Source organism: Ptychodera flava, chromosome 6 (genome assembly GCF_041260155.1).
Source record: "Ptychodera flava strain L36383 chromosome 6, AS_Pfla_20210202, whole genome shotgun sequence".
Taxonomy (NCBI): domain Eukaryota; kingdom Metazoa; phylum Hemichordata; class Enteropneusta; family Ptychoderidae; genus Ptychodera; species Ptychodera flava.
The window spans coordinates 16,946,524-16,962,665 of record NC_091933.1 but is presented as its reverse complement, the minus strand read 5'-3'; the positions used below and the strand labels follow the sequence as shown (position 1 = coordinate 16,962,665).

At 35.3% G+C, this 16,142-nt stretch overlaps 1 protein-coding gene across 1 annotated transcript in view; it reads left to right on the top strand.

Annotated features, from left to right (window-relative positions):
* LOC139134992 (calcium/calmodulin-dependent protein kinase type 1D-like) overlaps positions 1 to 16,142 on the top strand; it is a 107,578-nt gene that overhangs the window by 54,925 nt on the left and 36,511 nt on the right. Inside the window, exons 5-7 of the mRNA XM_070702141.1 lie at positions 4,942 to 5,080; positions 10,272 to 10,480; positions 13,934 to 14,046. Coding sequence (XP_070558242.1) covers positions 4,942 to 5,080; positions 10,272 to 10,480; positions 13,934 to 14,046 — 461 coding nt within the window. The remainder of the gene's footprint in view (positions 1 to 4,941; positions 5,081 to 10,271; positions 10,481 to 13,933; positions 14,047 to 16,142) is intronic.

The following is a 16,142-nucleotide window of genomic DNA, read 5'->3' as shown; positions in this document are numbered from 1 at the left end:
TGCGTGTAAGATATATTTACAAAAAATATGATTGCCAGAGGGTCATTCCATTTCTTGCACTATATGACAGATTGTATTTTAAAGCAAAATTTGTCAAGAAGTGTGCTCATCTCCGACATAAATTATCATCTCCAATCTTTATATTGAATTATACTCAATTATATAACTTGGGATATATCAACCATACATGCATTTAATTTTTTTTTCAACTTGTTTTACATTCAGTATAGCTCTATAACAATATTCATGTTGATAGAGCCAACTTCGTTGCATCCGATTATATCTCTTTTTAAAATATATGAGCTATAAATCAACGTAAATGTGACAGAATTCCCTGTAATGTGGTACTCTGTGTTTAAAGGTATCAGCAGATAAAGTAAATCAGTAAGTGCAGTAACAGTACCTATTACAGCTGCCTAATGCTTCTGTAATATCCTTTATAATTATCGCAGTCATTAATTTTGAATTAGCTCTTAGCAAAATAGGCTTTGGATTCAAGGCAAGGTATTCAATTAGAGTTGACTCAAATAGTTCTTGTCATGCTGAATTTGAAACGATGGCGTCTGAGGTAAACAGAATGGAGTCAATGCTCGAAAATGCTGAACAAATTGAAAATGCAGTACTGAAGGGTAATTATTGCTTTTAATAAGAGTAATGTGAAAGAAGTGAATATGTTGTCGAATAAATCATTATCGTAATTGACGTGTGCTCGGGAGCTATTGTTCGTAAAAATTGGAAATGTTGAGTGTAGCTGAAGCAGAATTATGACACATGCATCGTAAATTGTTAGAAACATTATTTTATGATTTGAAGTTCATGACTATACATTTATGTATGAGTAAAATGTCATTGATTTGGTATATTATCACGCTGTTTTTATACGAAAACACAACTGCATGCTAATTATTTAGGCCTCCATTTTGATTCTAGAGGGCGCTCTGCTGTATGTGACTGCCTGACCCACGTATACTTATCGTTACTTTTAAGCACGATATGTGCAATTACACATTTTAGTGTGGATCAACTGACACTTTATATTTCCAGAGTAGTTTCCCTCATATGGTTTGGTGTCCACTTGATAGACTAAGGTAGTTTGGTTGGAAAATTGCAAATCCATCCTTTCTGAACCATCATAATTATACGGTATGACGAAGGACAAATTTGCCGATATCTTGATTTGCTACACGCATTTTAGTTTCTACATGTAGCTTCTCCAAGATCATTCTGACTTTTTTCTGAAATATTCACGCACTCTTCCCTCATTTACATTTGAGTAGTAGCTTTCAGAGTATGCTTATGCTGTTTTAAATGTTGTCTATAAATAATGTGGTGATACAGATTTTGCTTCAGCATCACAAGGGAACTTTTTTGTTTCTCAGTCAATGCATAGAGAGAAGGCTTGTAGACAAATGCCAAATTTATAAAAAAGTTAGAGTAGTACTCGTACATTGCGTTACAATATAAAAGAATTAAATAGAAAACATTGAACACTACCAGTATATTGGCTGCGTATGCTTACAGCCATTTAACCTCTTTTCATCCATTCTGTAGCCCATGTGTAAGCTACATGTATAACACAACCTGAGTAAATCTTAGGTGTAATGAAACTATCATTTCACCAACGTCTTCGTCATGTGATCAAATGCCCGCCAGTGCTGTAACATGACAAAGATGGACTGACTTACCGGTGACCCTTTCCTAAAATCAGCACGTAGTATTTCTTCATCAGACAGCTGCAAAAAGTATACCAATCTCAAGAAAAAACAAAATTCTTCAAATGCAGGGCAGAGGTTTAGGAATTGAGTTACAAGAGAGAGAGAGAAGAGACGATCAAGAGGTGAACTGTGTGTGTCACCGAGTTCTTCTCCCAAGCATGCAATTAAAGAAGTGCCATTGAAAATATGAACACTTGTGTTTACATAGGGAGCTTGAGCTGATTAAGGTTGTGTCAAGATAATGAGGTGAAGGCACTGACGGTTCGGACAGGATTAGAAAATCATCCCTTCTGTCAGGCGTCTGAGAACATTGGTATTATACTGTTTTCTCATGCCAATGCTTTTAATTATCAGAGATGTCATTGTGCCTGGAAGATAAGGTTAAGATGGATTAAGCATCTTTTGTGACGCCAAACAATGTAAAATAATACACTGCCTTCTATTAGCAATCCCTAATCATCAAAATTATCATTTAGTATTCTGCTTTGACATGAGATCTATAGAAAATCCTCATTTACCTTGGTATTGAATGCGGTGCAGGCATAACAACCTGGGATTTAGAGTCGGTGGATTACAGTGCAAATGAATGTAATTACATTTGCTGGCCAGGATGTTTGTGACAGAAAATTGCTCACTGAGGATTGTGACAGAATGGAATTTTTTTAGTTTTAATTTTGATGTCGTGCGATCTAGAGTTATTGATATTGATGATTATGAAATGAGTTGATAATATTGGTTAAGTTGGAACATCCAGGGTATGGGTAAATGGACAGGGCAGTAGCTTTGACTTTTCAAACATTTTCCCAGTACTTTGTGTTCAGATCGTCTTAAAAATGTACAGTAATGTAATCAAAAGTTTAATTTGCTATTCCACTCGGCTATTATATGGCTGTATAATTACTCAAATTGTAAATTTAGTATTTATTAACCAGGGAGCTGGAGGCCAAGCTATTTCAATGCATAGCGACAAATGATTATTAAAATTGTTGAATGTGCTGGCCAGTATGCTGTCAAAATTGAGTTTGAAATTCAAACACATACTTATTTGTCATGTTACAACAAGTGTACAGGTGGGGATAAAATAATTAGGGTGCACAATGTGAAAGAGACTCTGCATACTGACAGCCGTAAAGAATAACATGCATCTGCCGTACTTTGACTCAATACTGTACATCAAATAATTTTCAAATATTGAAAATTATTTGATGACAGGATTATGCAGTGCCAGACAACCATTGGAAGTTGCTATTATATTCAATGTAGCAATTTGCTAATTGCTTGGTTTGGAGCTTAAAGGAGCAGGCTTTTATCAGCTTTGTCTCTGAGCAAATTGACTAACTGAAGACAACTTTCAAAGGAGAACAAAGGATTGTAAACCATGTAAACAGTCAATGTAAATGTAACACTGTGCAAAAAACCAGGGATTTTGGACTGCTGCTTTAAGTCTAACCACTCACCACATAATGGGTGGACCATTTGATATCCTGGGGGGTGTCTGGGAGATTGATGAGGTAGCAGCTTTTTTTTTAACCTGATCCATTGTACATTATTTTTTTCCACTCTCCTACACTTTTTTTTGCCAAGTCTTCTCTAGCTGATTTTTTTTCAAAAATTTTCCAGAACCCCCTCCCCCAGATATCAAATGGTCTACCCCAAAGCACCCCTAAGTGTTTCTGTGACTGATGAGTCTGAATGTTGGACTGTTATGCTACTATAGTACCAAACTAAATTTTCAAATATCTGAATACTGTAAATAGCTATGGTGAAATGATATCTGTGTTGTTATCCTCAACTGATATCTGGTCCTGACTGATCGAGTTTATCAAAAGTGCAGTTTATACCGATCAAAATGAGCATGCCCGGTAGAAAAGTTACGTTGTTGTTGAGCAATAACATATGTCTTGATCAAAAGCTGGCTCTGGAAAAACTCATGATTTACTCACAAGTAGACTGACACATCAGCCACTCGTTTTGTCATTAATATTCATCATGTTTTTCTAGACCAGTTTAAAATCTGCTTCATTCTCTAACAAAATGACATATTATTTCACAACATTTCTGTTTGTCTGTCTCCACTGCAGGCTGACTGCCTTTTCAAGTCATACACTTTCCCTCTCCACAATTAAAGAACTGAGCTGCATGTTTTACTCTCAAACTTCAAAGTGGATCAACTTGTGTCATGTAATTGTGCCAAAGGTGTTTGTTCCACACTAATTTGTACAGTAGAAAGAACCAGCAATTGAAATATCCAGTTTAGACCTACAGAGAGGTGATTTGAAAACATCTTTAGAAAGATTAAGTATAATAATGCTGAAATGTCAGTCAACGATTATCTCAGGAGACTCTGTTCCATTTTCCAGCAAATAATGATTATCCATTTATCCCAATTTCCTATATTTAGGTCCATTCTGTAGAATTAAACTGCATGTCTAGTCAAACCTCCTGTCGCGTGACTTAAAAGTCAATTTTTGCAGCCTAGCATTCAAAAATGTTCACTTTTAACTTTTAACTTTTTGTATCTCTTGAAATTGCTGAGATATCGGCACACACTCTAAGACCTCTCTGCTAGACAAAGTGATGTTCAGGAGGGTTAATTTCGTCAACTAAATGTAAAAATAGTTGATGCAAACTGCGTTCTGGCCATTTGTTAAGTTTACTCCCAGTACACATGCAGTGCAGTCTGTTTTTGTTCGTAAGCTCCCAGATGAAGCAGTGTAATGATATGCAAATGATTTCTTTGACATCACAACATATCAGTGAAGCTGCACAGAAGTGTAATATGCAGCCCAATGATGAAGTGCATTATAGAAAAGTGGAATTTTGATATATGCATTTATTTGTGCACAGTATTATGATAACACAAGAATACATAAACAAGACCCCTTGATGACATTTTATGCTGCAGCTAATGAGGTGTGCATATGGCATTTTCATTTATTTCATTACATTTTGATCCATCACTTCTCATAATAGACCTAGTTTAATCAAGCAATAACACTTTTAATCATTGATAATGCATATTACTTTCTAAACTTTTTATAAGCCGTATATTATATTGTACATTGCTCAATATTTATGCAACCATCGTCTGTCCTTGAAATGGGTGATAAGAATCAATAGCGTTCTATGTACTTTCAAATTGTGTATGTAAAATCCCCCAATATGAGCAAGGTGGTTCAGAAGTGACTTATCATTAATTGCGTTTGTTGTTTCTTTTCTCTTACAGAGTGTCTGGTGGTGAACTTTTCGATAGGATAGTAGAAAAGGGCAGTTACACAGAAAAGGATGCCGCTGACATAATTTTACAAATCTTAGAAGCTGTCAAATACTTACATAGTGTAGGCATTGTACATAGAGATCTTAAGGTAGGTTTGAAGTTCTGCGCAGTTTGAACAGACCTGTCAAAATCATTTAGACGGCTATTTGCAGTCAACCCTATGCCAAAGGTGATTGATCGATATATGTGTGATAATCATGTACACAGACTTACATGTGCTTATACTGAAGTTGACAGAAGTTGCGTGTTTGAATTCCAAATGAAGCTACATTGTAAGGTACGGTCATTGTAAGGTACAGTCATTGCCCAGCTTGTATTACTGACAGCATACCATATTTCAAATGTTATGTGCCGTGCAGTATAATAGCTGGGCAAATAAAATTACATGCTACTGATTGCATTTGATGTTTCCTGTTCAGCTACGAATGTCAGGAGTTATATACACTTTAAGCAATAGCTGTTCTTTTCCAAAATTCCAAATGTCAAGTATGATGGGACCCATCAGTGTTTGATATCAGTGGCAGTCTGTAGGATACACTTATATGTTAAAGAGTAATTTGCATGGTCTATTGTTATATATGATATCCGGAAAAGCAGATAAGCAAAATCAACTGAAAGGTGGATTTTAGATTTTTCTTATATAGCAAATGTATCCTATGTATACATTTAACAGCTCAATTAGATATGTATGGCTGTTGAATATGTTGGTAAGATTACCTTGCAAAACACGAATGAATTCTTAGTCTTTTCAAAGTGTTGGTCCCTTTTCTGAAATTTGCATTTTAATAATATTGTATTCAACAGAAAAATAAAGGAGTGAAGCATAAAAATAATCACATACAAGTACTTAGAATCACATTTCCGTGTATGTCTTTGACATTTTATGCTGATTTATGAAGTTTCATCATTTAATACGAATTAAGTTACCTCCAGAAGCTGATAACGTTCAGGCTGCCTTGTAACCAGCAGTGGTTTTAGCTTATAATAATGTAAGCCAAAGGGATTTGTTTGCCAAGCTGGAGGCCTGATTAAGTCACTGGAAACGGGAGCCGACCCTCCCAGAGAAGATCTCCTGAGGTGTGATTTTGCCTCATCCGCGGCAGGGTTAAGTTTATTAAACTTTAAAATGTCATTCATCTGTGAACTCCAGTGGGAAGCTTGGTTGAGCTCACGGTGAGCCATCTTCCATTTCATCCCCATGCACAGCATAGAGGTCCATGTGTACCACTTTAACCATTTAAGCACCAAAGTCAATTTTTGTCACCTATATAAAATATACCCAAGTCAATTTTTTTCCAGAGTTTTGCCAAATTTTGATAAAAGACTATACCCAGTGAAATGTGAAATCCTTTTGGTCCAAAATTATCAAAAAAATTAGAGAAAAATTCATAAAAACTGGTAAAATTGGTAAAATGTTTGGAATGATAGGACTCAACCAAAAGTTCAAAGGAAGTTATGAGGGTTTTAAGTATTAGCTTTGACTTATCACAGATGGAGTATAGCTGTGCTCATATGGGCAGGATGTGAAGGTACTGTCAGGCAGTACATGTTGCAAAATGATACAAAACACTTTAACATAATAGAAAGTCATAGCTTTTGTCACACTCACTCTAAAACACCTGTAAATATACACCCACATTGTGTATTAAAATTGGTGTTCCGATACTCTAACATTCACAAATACTTACAGTGCAGACACAGTAAATTTTATATCTGAACCAATCCCTTTCTTTAAAAGATACACTTTACAGTGTACAGAAGGTGAAATATATGTCATTGTGTGCCCATGCTGAGGAAATTTAATGATCAAATTACCCATTAGCTAATCATTAAATGCTTTATGGGCACAAGCAATTTGTGTGGTAATTTATGACAAAGTTCATCAAAATGTTTGCCCAGTCTGCAGCAAATGTAAAGTAAATACGAATTCACACCATTACTATTAAATCTCTGAGTTGACCTTATATTAAAATATGCCCAACATTGTTAAGTGGTGACTATTCAGATTTTACCGCAGATGATGTTTGTGTTCTGACATGTTCCAACATCGTTTTAGAAAATTGAAAGTGTCACTGACAATATTTGAAATAAGAATCCCATCTGAATAATATTAAAGTAGTATTTCTTAATTAATGCGAGGTGGCTTTTAATGCGTACATCTTGATTGAATCCTTATCCATCTGAAAAAATATTCTAGGAATCTTAATGTGGTTTGGAAAAAAATCTTGTGTAATTTGCAAGGTGGCCAGTAACTATTAATTGATTGATGTCCGATAAAAGTAATCAAAGTTTGGTCAGCAAATATGGAGTGTTAAATGGTTTCATCCCTCAGGGAGTTCTGACTGCTGTCTATATTCATTTTCTACCGTGGAGTTTCCAGGACGATAACTGCATACCAAACAAGCAGAGGCACTGGATAGTTTAATGCTTCAGCAATCAATTTTTTTTGGCCATGTCAGCGATTGTATGGGAACCGGTAACAGGTATTAGGAAACTAGGTTTCAATAATACCTCTGCCCGATCAATCACACTGAATGCAGGAAATGAAAGTTAAGGTGATGTGTTGATCGTTCTGTTACTCAAAAAAAACGGCATCGAATGTTGGCCTGTCCAAGCATATGTCTGGTGAAAAGCTATGATGAAAAGCTGCAATTTGAAATTCAGGATGATTTCTGCTGACGTAGCCATTCTTAGATAATAGTGCAGCTGATGTCCTCTTCATGACAACGTATGAATAGATATCACTTTTACTCAATACTTCTCTAAAACCATCATGATCTGTATAGAGTGTATGGGATCTCCGTGCAACTCAGCTGCAAAGTGCTTTTCAAAAAGAAAGTTGTCAGAAGTGGTGTAACATGCAATTCAGTTATAGGAATTCATTACAGAGACTTCATTTTTCAGACTAAAACTTTGCTTTTTCTCTCATGGAAGATACGTGACTGAAATTATTCTCATCTGTATGTGTACTATCAGATCCCAAATACATACCAGACAATCTACACATGTATCCTACTTGTTACTGCAGAGTATACATGCCAAACCAGATATACCTCTACGGCGATAAAAATGTAACATAGGCATAATTCTTTCATATTTTTTCAAACACGTTAGCCAGGTCTTGCACAAAAGCAGTTGTAGCATGTTTACTGTTATTTTTAATGGCTTGATAACCAAAGAAGTGTCTGCTTATGTTCCTTACCCATGTAGAATGATCACTCCCTTAAAAACTTTTAGTCCTGTCACACACACACACACACACACACACACACACACACACACACAAAACAGTGCTTTTATATCAGCATCAATAGCTGGCATGAGAGATCCATTAAATGCCCAGAGTCATTTCCGTGGTCGCTTTATTTGAAAGACTACATCCATCATTTAGCAAAGCAAATGGAAAGAGCCATTGAGTCAGGATTGTTCATTACGTAAGATATTTCATCTTAATCCAGGCATGCCACATTTGCTAAATAACTATGAATTAAAAGCAAGCCATGCCTCATCAATTCATTCATCCTCCACGTCAAAGTCAGCCTGCACCACCATACATTTCCCATCATGTTGGATGGAGACAATTACATTTGAGCAGAATTAAACTGTGCCATATTTCAAGAGGGCATACATCAGGGTCAGTTTTATGTCTCACAGCTACTGTTTAAATCAACCTATGCAATATTTCCTTATCATGGCTTTTTTCTGCTTCCAGCACTTTATTCTCATCATGCTGCAGTATATTTTGTGTTTCTAAATTATTAACATCGGATGTGAAAAGCTTGTTGAATAGTAAAGTTAAGAGAGTCACGGATGCAGAATTTCACTCAGAGTCAAAGAGCAGTTGAAGGGCCTCGCACAGGGAAAAGTATGGTTAAATCCATGTGTTCTTCAGACATTAATGGACTCCCATATTTGAATATCTTTTCCTGTCTATCCGTCAGTTGTCAAAATGATTTACCCACGTAAGTGATGTAGAATCCTTGGAAAACCATTGGACTGGTTTAAGTATATTTCAAATACAAAAACTTATTTGTCAATGGTGCGTCAAGCCTTTGCAAGATAAAAGAATGTGGGATATTGAGAAAATATCAGATAACTTATTATCAGAGATTAGGAGTTTGCAGTTTGGAGATAATTATAATAAGAACAGTTCTCTTCAGAATGAAAATTTTTGTACAAATTTTATAACTTCGCTTTTGCATTACATAAACTGTAATTGGGCATTTCTATAAATCCTAGTAAAATGAAATGTGGTCTCTTTGCCATGTACATTCCCTTGGTCCCAACTAAATGTTTTTGTTTACGTGTATGACTAAACCAACTTTTAAAAAATAACATCAATACAGACAGTACGCGTCAGTTTACGACAACACTGAGTCATTTTATTTGTAAAGATTTGTGTCGGAAGGAAGCAACATTTTCTTACAGGTTGGTCAAATTGAAATTGTTGAAAATTGTTTCATAGAAATTGAATGATCAGTATCACTTGTCTAACTCACAAGATGTTCAGTTTTTATAATTTCTAAGTAATTTACATGTCAGGTAAATCTGATAACATACAAATTTGCATATTATTCTGAATACTTTATTTGATTGGACAGGTTTGACAACATGCAAATAAAAGTTTCATACAATGATCTTTATGCTAGTACCGGTATGTGCCTTGAAAGTGAAAGATTTTTGCTCAAACTTTTCTCAATGAAACTTTCAACTATTCTCTTTTGAAATCAGCAATAAATTAGGGTCACCATGCAAATATTTGTACCGGAGAAACAAATTACTTAACATCTACCAACTGTTGAAATTATAAATGGAAGCCATTCCTTGTGTGAAATTTATGGGGGCAAACTAAATTTTTAATTTTCAGAAAACTGAGATGGCGAAAATTAGAGTTACTACAAGAGCTTCAAAATAAGCTAGCACAAGTGGTAGATCAGAAAAGTATTATGAAAATTTTAATGTGGGAATATTGAGTCCCTCAGAGGTGCATTCTCCACCGTAAAAGATGATCAACATATGAAAATGTGCAGAGGGTACAGGAGCTGTAACCTTTTCACCCCATTTGCCTGTATACAGGTCCACAGTCCCCCTGAAAAACACTGGGTTGGACTAAACCATGGTGGTGAAAGGGTTTATATGTACTTGTTATATTTGTTCATATACACAGTTTGATAAATGTGAGAGCACAAGATTAACAATTGATGATATTCCAGACAGCCGTGCATGCTATGTATGCAGTGAGACAATTCTTACCCTGCATCAATGTATTTTCCTTGCAGCCAGAGAACTTACTGTTTTACAGCCCGGAGGAAGATTCCAAGATCATGATCAGTGACTTTGGTCTGTCTAAGACACTGGATGATGCCGGAACAGATGACATGTCAACAGCCTGTGGAACACCCGGCTACGTCGCCCCCGAAGTTCTTGCTCAACAGCCCTATGGAAAAGCTGTAGATCTGTGGTCAATAGGAGTCATATCATACATCTTGTGAGTATTGTTCATTGCATATGAGAGTGCATGTCTGTTGAAGGTAATGTTAAAACTCCTCATGTAGCCTGTGGTGTCCCTGATAAAGTAAGTATTAGGGATTGAAAATGGCAAAATTTGTGAATGGCACGATTCGGGCTCTTTATTATGAACAGAATCTTAAAAAATCTCACGATCATGGTTTAAAAAGGGGCTCAACCATAATGAAACTTAATAAGTAGCATCAAAGTTTTATGATAAATACATTTTAAATTTATGGCGTTCCCCTCATACTCTTCAATTCCCGACTCCATGATCCCAGTTTTACAGGTAAGTCACACCTGTGTATGCCAAAATGTGTTCTGATTGCTTGTGCATGCGTGTAATGGTGATGACCTACAAATCAAAAGTAACTTGTATGGATCGGATACTTCATTATATTTGGTGAAAAATGGTCTGATATGACATGGTTTCATGCCACAGTGTGGCTTACAACATCTTGTAGTTGGTATGCAACATCATATGACAATAACATCCTGAGGATTGTAAATGCAATGCATCATTCTTCGATTTTTGTGAATGATCCATTGACTATGAACCATCTTCCTGTGACTTGATCACAACAACCTGTCAAATCAGTGACTTTCCTCCAAAGACATTCTAGAATATGTTTGTGGTTAGATTTTAGAGAAAAGGTTTGACATGTAAATGTGTAAGTGATCGTTTTGTACAAGATTAGAGAAGGACAAAGATTTATGACAGAAATATTACAGTGTATCAAAGATAAAGTGACCTGTGTGTCTCAGCTTTATTATTAATGGCAGTTGTTAAAGCTGATAAATAGCACAGTATTGCATAGTCATTTTCTCATTGATTCCCTCGATATACCCAGACAAGAAAAAGCAGAAATATAGTTAGTCATTATCTGTATACCAGAACATCGGTACAAACTTATTTTGTAACAGCCACTTTAGCCTCGTGTTTACCTTGCAAAATGTGTGTACCAAATGTGAAATAGAATGACGTCTGATATCACAAGGATTTTTTTTTAATGGCATTCTGTAGATATCTTCATTTATAAATAGACAGTGAGGTTTATTTATTTTCCACATGTGCTGGACATTTACATTGTCTCTTCATGTAAACATCTTTCAGACTCAATGTGTACATCTGTCAGGAATCTATCATTCTTATCAATTGGAATCTGAAATTCAGAGATTATCGTTTAATACCGTATGCTGGGCTGCAACACCCATAACTTGAATTAAACTTACCCCCATTTACAGGAGTTGTTGTCACAAAATCAGAGAAGACATCTACATGTGATCTGCAGATCTTTTGCGACTAGATGGATTTGATGAAGAATCATTCTGGCTGTTTGCCTTCACTATGTTATTGTATTCCCAGCCACACTGTTGATCCAAAAGAGGCCTTTGCCACTTTGTATTATATGTATATCATATATACATCATTCTTTTTATATGCCCATCTCTCTAAATTCATACCCATACATCTGTGCTCTCTAGCATGTGAAAAGAAATAAATAAACATACATACATACATACATACATACATACATACATACATACATACATACATACATACATACATACATACATATACATACATACATACATACATACATACATACATATATACAAATACACCCATACATACATACATATATACATACATGCATACATACATACATACATACATACATACATACATACATACATACATACATACATACATACATACATACATACATACATCATACATATATACATAATGCATACATACATACATACATACATACATAAATACATACATACATGTACATACATACATGCATACATACATACATAAATACGTACATACATGTACATACATACATGCATACATACATACCGTACATACATACATACATACATACATACATACATACATACATACATACATACATACATACATACATACACACATACATACATACATACATACTACATACATACATACATACACATACATACATACATACATACATAGAAATATACACACACACACATACATACATAGTTACATAAATACATACATACGTATGTACGTATTGTACATGTGTACATACACAAATTCACATGTACATACATGTATACATACTGACATACATACTGACATTGATAAATTCATTTTGTTCAAATTATGGGATGTACTAGATTAGCATAATGATGATCACTGTAGGGTTGACAGAACCCTTCATTATGCAAGTTTCAATAAGTGGTCTCTGTGCAATACAGTAATCATAGTAAATAGATGAGTAATACTATGCAACAAACTTATGTGTATTGCTAATACTTTGCTTCTACTAGAATACCCAATCTAGCATATGAATGGAGCTCCTAGGGATTTGCTGGCACAATTAAAACAGGGCCTCAAGTTTTGCGCTGTACATGATTGCATTTAAAACTAATTGCGTCAAGTACAGCAGGAATTCAATCCAGCGGCCGTTTCCTTAATAATATTGTGGAATGTGTAAAGCATGAAATGAGCAGCAAATGATTTGAGTAGAGTTAGCAGAACTAATACAGGGTGTTCAAGAGCAAGGGCTGTGAGTGCACCGGCAGAATCATCCACAGATGGTTCTGTCCCAGCTAGCCTATCGCTATTGCTCCTCGCTTTGAAAGCAGCTGCTGTAAATAAGAGCTCTGTTCACATTGTACTGGAACTCACATTATCTCAAATTGCCAAATAAAAGAAGCAGCGGGTTGGGGCTGCATAGATTTGTTGTATTTTAGGTGTGCATGCATACCACTGTAATATGAGAAAGAAGCCTGACATTACAGTAGAAAAGATTCATAAATATCAACAGTCAGTATTGATAGGCATCAAAATGCAACTCACCTACTTTATTTCTTGTAGAGTTATGAAAATGTCAAATTAAGGTATTTTATCTATCCGTCATCATATTTGATATATGAATAATAAAAAGGGTATTATTGCTTACTAGATATTAGTTTTCAAGGCATTAATAGCCAATATGGTTGTAAAAGACAAAGGTGCTTTGGTATGCTAACTATCATTTTAAAGGGCAAAGAGTTAGAGCACTATAATTACCCAAAATTGCCGAAATGCAACCTACCAATTTTATTCAAGTTTTTGTGTTCAGGGGACCACCACAACAATATACAAGCTATCAGATGAATCTCAAGGTGGCAAATATTATGTGGTTATATAATGTTTGCCTGGGACAATAATTACTTTGCAACTCAAAGTCGAAGTCAGATGTCATAAATCATTCATATCTCCAATAACTTTTATTTTGTTAGGATGATTTATACTGTGTGTATATCTAAATGATAACTTCAACTAGGTCAGTAGCAAGTAAAAATTAATATTTTTCAAAATGCAACAAGAAATAGCTGATAGCTTTTGTTGATCACAGAACTGAGTGGATGACTTTTTTGTTTCTTGCAGGTTGTGTGGCTATCCACCTTTCTTTGATGAGAATGACACAAACCTCTTTCAACAGATTCTAAAAGGAGAGTATGAGTTTGATTCTCCATACTGGGATGATATCTCAGACTCAGGTGAGTGGTCAGGATTGTGTATTTCACCCAAACCGTCTAAAATAGTACTCTGATACACCAATCCCTGTCACAGTCTCAGCTTTATATTTCATCCAACCCATCTAAATAGAGTACTGGTATAAATGGTGCTTGGAAATGCTGGAGCTTATTCCAATATTTCATCCAATCCATCTACATAGAGGTTTGATTGAAAAACATTGAGGAATGAAGTCAGGACTATTTTCCAACTTCATCTAGTACACCTCAATGTAAATTTGTTGTAACAGAAACTGTGGAAATTCAATAGTGGACAGTTTATTTACAGGAAATACTTTGATGATCATCTACCTCCCTACTTAAATTTTACTGATTTTGTTGTTTAACATATTGGTGTGGTCACTCTTAGTATAAAAATGCAGGTACACATCAAGAGTTGCATGTTGTGCTGAGTTCTGATCATCATTACCTGGGTTTTCAGTTCTGTTCAAGAAGATACTGCTCGTACTTGTGTTACCCCCCTCTGCTATTATAGATAAAAAATAGCTTTTATCTGAAAAGATCAAAAACTATAAAATCTTGCCTGTTTAGCCGAACACCAGGCCTGGTCAGAGAATCATGTGTTATATCATAATTACTTCAAGCATTACATATAACAGCAACCCTCCAGAGTAGTGTGGAACTTTATCGGTCAGATAAACCATATATTCTTGACAAGGGCAACTTTACCATGAGCCAGCGTGTTATTTCAATTTACGAGTCAGAAGACAGTTGACTGAGGCCAACAGGCCAAACTGTAACATTTTTGTTTCATCTTTCTATAACAGTTCCGCGTATCCATAAACTGTCATCTCACTGATGAAATAAGTCCCCCAGTTGACAAAAGTTCAGAGATAATGCCCCGCTTGTCTGTATAATTATGCTGAAATATGTATGTTAAATTTCTTTGACCCCTGGCTACAGAAAACTAGGGAGATATCTATTTTAGTGTTTTTACTCAATATTAATAATATGATTTATATACCTAAGAGTAGATCCTAGTCCTGCTTCTCCAAAACTGATCCTAAATTATATGCATGGTCATTATAACATCAGTAATCAAAACCGAAACCTGATATACAAGTAAGAGTGTTCAACAAGGACAAAGTTTCTTAAACCCAAATCAGGCATTACAATTTGTCTTGATTATCAAATATGAAAAGCAAAGAACATGAATAATAGTATACGGTAAATATTTTTTTGACCAATAATTAACCGTGTTGTATGTGTGTGCCTTGACGAAATTGTTTTCTTGTAGATTAAGATGTAGCATATCTCTTAGCCGTCCAAAAAAAACTTGCAAGAATGAATGACTGTCATCATGGACAGAATATCATGGACTATTATAAGGTGACTCTCTCTTGCGCTCTCAGTCTCTGACATTTTGCCATGCCCGGGGGAAACAAAATCCCTTTTCGAAAAATCAGATAAAAATGGTCAAGCAGTGTTGGTATGATGGTATGAGTGTCAAATGCAGGTTTAGCAATCCAACACATGTTCAAGTTTGCACTTTGTGTGAGTAACAGTCGGACTTGAAACTGTACATTTCTGTAGATACAAGAAGTCATATTTATACCATCTTTTGTATCTCTTCTGTCTTGGAGCAGGCTTAAATGTATGGGTTTAACCCTTTTAACAATATTCAAGATGCTGAACAATTTACAAGTAGCTTATCACACGATGAGAAAGTCCTATAATATCAAAGGCAGTGAGTGGCCTTGTCTTTAAAGTATAGATGAATGCAAAATGAACTATCAGAAGATATTTCTCAGTCACATTATAATGTGGAGAGCATCGTTCATCCTTTAGTTATAGATTTGTGATAGAAGATAGAAGTACAGGTTTTTGAAATTAATTTCATAATTGCAAAGAACATGAGGATCAGAAGTAATTTGTAAACATCAAGCATAGGATATATACACAGACATAAAACATATACGCAGACATAGGACAGAAGACGGTGCAGGTCATAGACCTCAGGTTATAGGTGTAAGGTCATTCATTTCTTCTTCATCTTCAGTGTCAACAACTCAAGAAAAGAGAGCAAGGCGAGTTGAGGAACAGATGTTCACATGTAATTT